The 8,332-nt window shown below is 39.5% G+C and overlaps 1 protein-coding gene across 1 annotated transcript in view; it reads left to right on the top strand.

Annotated features, from left to right (window-relative positions):
- The window catches only part of Impg2 (interphotoreceptor matrix proteoglycan 2), a 126,567-nt gene that overhangs the window by 55,833 nt on the left and 62,402 nt on the right, over positions 1-8,332 (top strand). Inside the window, exons 6-8 of the mRNA XM_008848486.2 lie at positions 785-834; positions 2,045-2,127; positions 7,926-8,087. Coding sequence (XP_008846708.2) covers positions 785-834; positions 2,045-2,127; positions 7,926-8,087 — 295 coding nt within the window. The remainder of the gene's footprint in view (positions 1-784; positions 835-2,044; positions 2,128-7,925; positions 8,088-8,332) is intronic.

Below are 8,332 nucleotides of genomic sequence, written 5' to 3'. Positions count from 1 at the left end.
TCTTTCTCTTTCTTTCTTTCTTTCTTTCTTTCTTTCTTTCTTTCTTTCTTTCTTTCTTTCTTTCTTTCTTTTCTTTCTTTCTTTCTCTTTCTTTCTCTCTCTCTCTCTCTTTCTTTCTTTCTTTCTCTCTCTGTCTCTCTCTCTCTCCCTCTCTCTCTCTCTCTCTCTCTCTTTTCTTTTAATTGTAGTACTTAGGATCACACTCAAGGCCTTGAACATGCTAGGCAAATACTCTTTTACAGAATATAGTCTCAGTCTGGAGTTCAGATTATTAATTCAAGTTTGTTCAATAAACAGAATTTTGTGTGATGATGGAAATTTTCATTATTGTCTTGTCTGATGTGATAGTCATTAGCCACACGTGGGCATTGATTACCTGATATGTGACTGCTCTGAATAAGAAGCTGAATTTCTAATGTTTAATTTTATTTAACATAAAACACTGTACATGTTTAAGGGCTTCTCTACTGACATACTCCAGAGAATTAAGGGGTTGGAAACAGAGATAAAGTAGATAAATAAACAAAATAATTTTGCATAGTGATTTGAACTGAAAAGGAAGAAAATAGGTGATGAAGGTAACCAGGAAGGTACTTTAGATAGGGTGACTATATTGGCTAGGCATCAATAATATGAAATAAATGAATTATGAAGTTGCAATCGTTTAAACTTTGCTACATGGTACCTTGGTTTGGGAACCATTATTTGGTGCTCTAAGAATTTCCTTTGGGAAATATTTCACCATGTTTCTATAATTTTATTAGCTGTAAACATTTCTCCCTAGACCTGAACTGTCACCTCCAGCTCCTGTTGGTGATACCTCGATATTGGAAGGTATGCTTTTGTGTCTTTACTTGCTTTTATTTCTAAGTTATTTAAGGTTTAAAACAAAATTTCAAGCAAATGCAGTTTTTCAGCTCACATTTAAAAGATCAGGTTTTTGATACTTATATATTGCTTAAGAGACTCAAGAAATGTAATTATATTCTTTTGTTTCATGATATTATGTAGTGGGTACTTAAAAAAAAACTTTAAGAGTCATATAAATCAGACCGAATCTTAAAAAAAAAGAATGACCTAATAAATTGCTTGAAGGCAAACCGTTATGTCAGCGGGTAAAACCTTTATATTAACATTATATGCCATTTGTCCTGGAGTTTCCAGGGTAAGGGTTTTTCTGACGGCATCCTGGGGCATAGACCATGTTTTGAGCTCTGGATTTCTTGTAAATTTGTTCCTCTGTTTCTGTCTCTCTCCCTTCCCTTCTTCTCCATTTCTTTGTTTTGCTAGGGATTGAATCCAATGGCATGTTCCATGCTAGAGAGATGCTCTACCACTGTGCTGCACCTCAAGCCCATGTTATTTTTAATAAATAATTAATACATTTTATGTTTAAAAATACTAACTTCTGGGGCTCGAGAGATGGCTCAGAGGTTAAGAACACTGGTTGTTCTTGCAGAAGACCTGGGTTTGAATCCCAACATCTACATGGTGGCTAATAACTGTAACTACAATTCCAGGGGATCTGACACCCCCTTCTGACCTCAGCGGGCACTGCACAACATGGGTGCACATACACACACACAGGCATAACACTCATATACATAAAATGAAAATAAATAAAAATTATAAACTTCTTTGTATTAGACACTTCAAACATATACAAAAATAGAATGGCATGATGTTGCCCTGTTTCAAATAATGGCCAAGCTACAATTTCACCTACTTCCTTTGTCTGGTATACAAGTTTCAATGTCTGGTTCCTTTGCTATATAGCTCCTTAAGGATAGAAACTTTCTTTTTATATCTCAGCATTGATCCTAGTGCCTGGAATGCCCAAGAAAACACTTGTCAGCAAGCCATAATTATTTGTTGTTCTAGTCATAATTATTTGTTGCATAGATTCTATGCAAATATGTCTTGAGGTTAAAGTGGGAGGAATTGAAAGAATGGCTTTCAAAGTCAAAGTCAGTTCTTTAATTCCTGAAATGAATTCCAACTTACTCAAGGACTGATCTCATACATTTTCTGGTTTTCTGTTTAGGTGCTGCTCCCAGTGTTCCATATCCAGGGGTGGCCTCCTATGAAGATGTCTCAGAGAGCAGCTTGCAATCACCAGAGGAGAGTGTAAGTTATGCTTGATTCTGTTATTTACTTTCTACCATGGAGGATGGGACTTAACAGGGTTTATACTCCATTGCTGGACTATACAAGACTTCATTTGGTGCCTTGCTGTGAAAATATTGTGAATTCTAAAACCAGCACATAACAAAATCTGATATTCCAAGGCTGGAGAGATGGTTCAGTGGTTAAGAATACTTGCTGTTCTGGCAGAGGACCTGAGTTCAGATCAAGATCTGGTGCCCTCTGCTGGCATTTTATTAAAAGTTGTGTTACCATGAGCACTGCATGCATGTGGTACATGTACATTCAGGCAAGGCACTCATACACATAAAATAAATAAATAAACAAATAAATTCATTAGAAAAAAACCTGATATTCCTTGAAGAGCTGGATAGGCCTGTTGTATCATTAAGTTTTTGGAATGAGAGGATTTCAAACTGTAAAAGGAATGACTTGTGGCCTGGAAATTCCCAGAACTTACATTCTTCTAATCCTTGACAGATCAGGTCTTAAACTTTAAATACACTATTACTAATAGGAACCTGTCTACTAAAAAATCTTAAATCCTATATCTGAGTGTCTATTATAAAAAATTACAGGTTAATGCTGGGAGTTAATGCACATGCCTTTAATCCTGCACTCATGAGGCAGAGGCAAGCGATTCTCTGTGAGTTCAGGGCCAGCCTGATCTACATAGTGAGTTCTAGGCCAGCTGGGGCTACAGGGAGACCTTGTCTCAAAAATACCAAAAAAATACAGGTTAAGTAAAAAAAATTTTGCCTGTATCTAACCTCTATATTTAAGGTTCAGGGAACATCAGAAGAGGGGGCAGGAAGAATGTAAGGAAGAAAAAGAAGCAGAAGGACGAGACACCTGCTGCTAGTTCATGCATTCTAGATAGGATAGGGATGCTACACCAGTGAACTCTCCACGGTATAATAGTCTGATGAGAGCTGCATAATGACAAAATCAACTGACATGCCAAGATCGAAGGGGAAATTTCATGGGGGTCCCACCTCTAGATAAAGAGCTACAGGCAATCAATGGATGCTAAATGGAGAGAGAATCCGTTTTCTCTAGGGACTAGCTCCCTGAGAGGTTATCTAATCCCAAATGGGCAGTCCTAAACACAGGTACACATGAGCATCATTAAATGGACTCTGTGCATTATATATATATGTATATTTATAAATGTATGTATGTTTGTAAATTTAATAATCAAAGGAGAAGAGAAAATTGAGAGGGAGCGGAGGCATGGCAGGAACTGGTCGGGGACTGGGAGGGATGGAAGTAATACAAAGACAATATTCACGTATCAAATTCTCAAAAATTAAAAAAAATTCTAAAAAGTTATGTTAAATTCTGAGCTGAGAGATGACTCAGTGGATAAAATGCTCCCAGTGAATGTGCACATCCTTAATACCCACATAAAAGTCAGGCAGGCATGGCACCCTGCATATAATCCCAGGGTCCAGGAAGTGGGGTTGGGATTCTTGGGGTCAGCAGGCTACCTAGAGTAGCTGAAACTGGAAATTATGAGTAAAATGGAGAGCAACTGAGGAAAACACCTAAAGTCAACTAGTGGCCTCCCTATGTATGTGCACACAGATCCAATCACACATGTGCCCCCACATACGTGCAAACATACACGCACATGATACATTTGTTTTTGCTAAATTCTGAGTTTTAAAAATTTAAGGATTCACATGTCCTGATTTATTTACTAATGAGTAAACTATGAAAGTGTTCCCCGGAAAGGTGAGATTTCGTTACTTTTCACCTTCCCAGTGTGGACTTCTTAACTAGTGTGAAACGGAGTAACAGTTACTCTGTTTTGTCTCCCAAACTTCCTTGTCACTTAAAAGGACTGATAGCAACTTCAAATCCCTAGAGTAAAGATTCAAAGCAGTGTGTGTGTGTGTGTGTGTGTGTGTGTGTGTGTGTGTGTGTAGGTCAAAGGACACTTGCAGGAGTTGGTCCCAGAGCTTGAACTCAGATTGTCAGACTTGGTGGCAAGGGCCCTTGCCTACTGAGCCATCTTACCAACCTTAATCATTCTAAGCACAGCTATGTCCAAAAGAGATGATGCTAGAAAATATAACTTAATACCTATTTGTGAATAAAAGAATAATAAAAATGATATTGTAGTTCTGAACTTGAGGCAGGATAGCTATGATTTAGATCCAGAAACATTTATAACATGAGAGTTTGCTGTACTAGAAATGAAGGAATCGTGTGTAATAAGAGCATTGGAGTCAATTCATAGTCAGTAGGAAAGTGAAGTAGCAAAGAAACAGAAACCTCCCAGAGATCCATGTGCAGTGTAGCATTGCTCAGTGTTTTGAAGAACTTCTGTACTGTTTTCCAAAATGGCTGTACTAACTTATAGTCCCACTAACAATGCATTAGAATTTCCCTCTTCACCCAGAGATGACAGTTTCAATTTGCTTTTCCTTGATAATTAGTGATACTGTGAATTTTTTCACATATTCTGTCAACGGTTGTATATTTTTTTCAAAAACTATCTATTCATTTGTTCTGCTATTGCTAAAATTTCTTGTGGAGGGAGTGATGTAAACAAGGTCTACCCCTCTTTCCAAGGGCCTAACGACAAACTGAGGTACAGTTCCACCAGTGTTCATCCAGGGGAACCTTTGAGTTTATTGGACTGACTTACAGAGCAATGTGTGAGGAGTTATTTATAGGAGCATGGGTGTGCCCCGTTAAGGCTGGACTAGAAAGTTTTCACCCACAAGGAGGATGGCTTTCCTATAGCCACATAAATGGTGACCCTCTCTTAGTCTTCACCAACCTATTTATTCTAGCTCTGCTGCTAGGCCATGTTCAATTAAGGCAGAATTGCTCATCAAGGGTTGGGAGGTGTGTCTGGATGTGCAAGTAAGGATCCCATGACTCACTGAACTCCTCTTTTTTTAAGTTACCCTTTTAAAAAAAATTTTTTTTTATTGACTTTTCATGTATTTCATACAGAATATCTCAATCAATCTTAATCATCTTTGTACCGTCGTCACCATCGGCACCCCCCACTGGAACCTATACATTCTGTCATCCCTGTTAAGGCCCACTGTGTCAAGTCAGTGTCCTCAAATGTTCCCCAGGGCAAGTCCATCCACTGAGGTCTAGTCAGCCTATTTCTAGATTCCCTTGTTTTAGGAAGATCAGCTCTTCTTCACTTAGCAGCAAGCAGTTACAAATATCTCTTCAGATAAGACTGGGGTCTGCTGTTCATTTTCTCAGTTCTATGCTGGGTTTTTGTCTGCCTGAGCTTGCATGAGGCTTGTATATGCTGACACCATTGCCATAGAATCTTATGAGCAGGATCCCAGGAGATGGCAGGACTCTGTTTCCGAATGGTCATGCACCTCCTCCCTGGCTCATACAATCTTTCCACCCCTTCTTCCTTACTGGTCCCCGAGCCTTGGGTAGTTGAAGTTTAATAAAGGAGTCCTGTCTCAGGACTAGCATTCAGTAGACTCTTGATCTCTACGCTTTGGCCATTTATGACCTTTTTTATGTTCCTGCCCCGGCTGCATGAGGGAGCTTCATTAATGAGAACTGAGAGATTCATTAGTGTCCCTTTCTTTACCCCTCTTCTATGTTCCACGAGACCTAGATGTAGAGGTTGCATTATAGGTGTGTCACTTAGGCCTGGGCAATTCATAAACAATGTCCGTGTGTGACTAGTTGTGGTACTTGCTAATAGTCTCTGGTGCAAAATGAGCTTCTTTGATGAGTGGTGACTGGGATATTTTTCTGTAAATGTAAGGATGCATATTTTGCACATAGTAAGAAATTATATTAGTCTAGAGAAGTGACAGTCTTGGAGTTTTTCCCTAAGATCTATGACCTCTCCAACCATGTGTATTTGGTTATGTTTACAGTACCACACGTGAGTTTCCTCTCATTGAGTGGGTTTTTAGTCCAATTAGGTAGCTGTCGATTGCCCCCAAGATAAAAGTGCCACTACTGTACCAATGACATATGCTGTGCTTGCCATTGATGTGATTATTTGGTCTTGAAGCTGGTGTTGGACCATCGATTGATGTTTTCCCTGGACAACTTCATACCACTCTCCAAAGCTATGAGAGCTAGACTTTAGGGGAGGTGAGCCTCTCATTCTATGCTGGCACATGAACAGTCAACAAGTGCAGCAAGCAGACACAGCTGAGCTCAAGAAAATGGCATCTATCTGCCTTGGAGGATAGTCCTGTGTGCGCGCGCGCGCATGTGTGTGTGTATTTTGAGACAGGGTCTCCCTGAAGTTCCAACTGGCCTGGAACTTACAGAGACCCACCTGCCTCTGCCTCTAGAGTGCTGGGATTAAAGGAGTGAGCCACCATGCCCAGCTACATGTACTTGAAAATTTTTTATTATTTTTATTTTATATGTAGAATGTATTGCCTATATGTATTTAAGTGCACACGTGTCATGCAGTGCCTGAGGAGGTCAGAAAAAGGCATTGGATTCCCTAAAACTGGAGTTACAGACAGTTGTTAGCTGCCATGTGGGTGCTGGGAACCAAACTTGGGTCCTCTGCAAGAGCAGCTAGTACTCTTAACTGCTGAGTCATCTCTCCAGCCCCAGACCTTCAATTTTTTTCTTTTCTTTTTCCTTTCCTTTGTTTTCCAATTCTCTCCTTCCCTCTCCTTCCTTACCCCCCTCTCTCTGTCCCTCCCTCCCTCTCTCTTGCTTTCTTTCTTTTCTCCTTCCTTTCTTTCTTTTTGAGACAGTGTCTCAGAGTTTCGCTTTGTAGCTTATGCTGGACTGGAATGCACTATGTAGCCCATACTGACCTTGAACTTCTGCCTCAACCTGCTGACTATGGGAATATAGATGTGAATCATCATGCCAGTTTCTTGATCTTTTTGGGGAGGGACATGGGTTCTGAGATTGAACCCAGGGTCTTGAGCATGCTAGGCAAGTGCCCCCAGCCAAGATCTAGCTTTGAATGCTATAGAGTGCTACAAAAATTTTTGTTGTGTTTTTGACCACATAACAACTAAGCTTTAAGAAATTACCACTTTTTAAGCTGGTGTAATATCATAAAAGAATACATCAAACTGAAGGATTATTACTGTAGTCCTTCCTTCTTTGATACATATTTGTGTGGCCAGATTGTCTTCTTGTAGCTTCTAATAAAATAGCATATTGTGATTAATTAGATACAGAAATAAATATGAGAATTCAGCTGTCATGTATTAAGCCAGATATTCAAGAATTTGCAAAAATATTAGCAATGTCACTCTTTCCACTATTTTCAGTTTCACAGAATACATACTTTGTGCATACAGTTGGCTTTGTTATGCTTTTAAAAAAATTTTATTATTTTAAAAATTTGATTTTATGTGTATGTGTATTGCCTGCATGTATGTAAGTGCACCCATGTCATAAAATGCCCACGGAGATCGGAAGAAGGCGTCGGATCCCCTGCAACTTGAGTTACAGGCAGTTGTTAGCTACCATGCGGGTGCTGGGAACTGAACCCAGGTTCTCTGCAAGAGCAGTTAGTGCTCTTAACTACTGAGTCAACTCTTATTCACCTTGATAGTTTTCTATGGAAAAATTTCTGCCTTCCCTTTCACTATGTGTTGAAAGGAATATACAAATGTACTGTCATTTTAATGCTTATGTCCTAAAGCCTATCCGGTTTGTTCTAAAATAAAATATTACATGAAACGTTATCATCACACATTGCCTTTGGTGCAGTGCCTGGAATTTTGTGGGAAATCAGTAAATATTTGTTGATGGTGTGAGTACATGTTATTCTTTTCTAAATCCAGATCAGCAATGAAATTGAGAATGTGTCAGAGGAGCCCACAAAACCAGCAGCTGAACAGGTGGCAGAATTCAGCATCCGACTACTGGGGAAAGAATACAGCCAAGAACTGCGGTACCCCTCCAGCGCCCTCTACCGGCGCCTTGAGGAAGAATTTATTTCAGAGGTGCGTGGTTTAGGATCCAGTCTGTCTGGTTGGTTCCTGGGGTTGTGACTTAGCCATTTTTTCAGAAAGCTCCGTGAAAAGTGCAGAGAAAGGTAAATTCTTTTGTAGAAAGAAAAGTCTTTCTCCCCGTTAACAAATAAATGCTCTTTCTAACATAGAGGAAGAATGAGCTCTGTGCTGTCATTTTGACTTGACAATGTCTGGAGGAATGAACATCTCTGAAAAGCTATGTACTCCTTATCTTT

Source organism: Nannospalax galili, unplaced genomic scaffold, assembly GCF_000622305.1.
Source record: "Nannospalax galili isolate Female #2095 unplaced genomic scaffold, S.galili_v1.0 scaffold1184, whole genome shotgun sequence".
In the NCBI taxonomy this organism is placed as follows: Eukaryota; Metazoa; Chordata; class Mammalia; order Rodentia; family Spalacidae; genus Nannospalax; species Nannospalax galili.
This window is presented reverse-complemented; position numbering and strand designations above follow the sequence as displayed.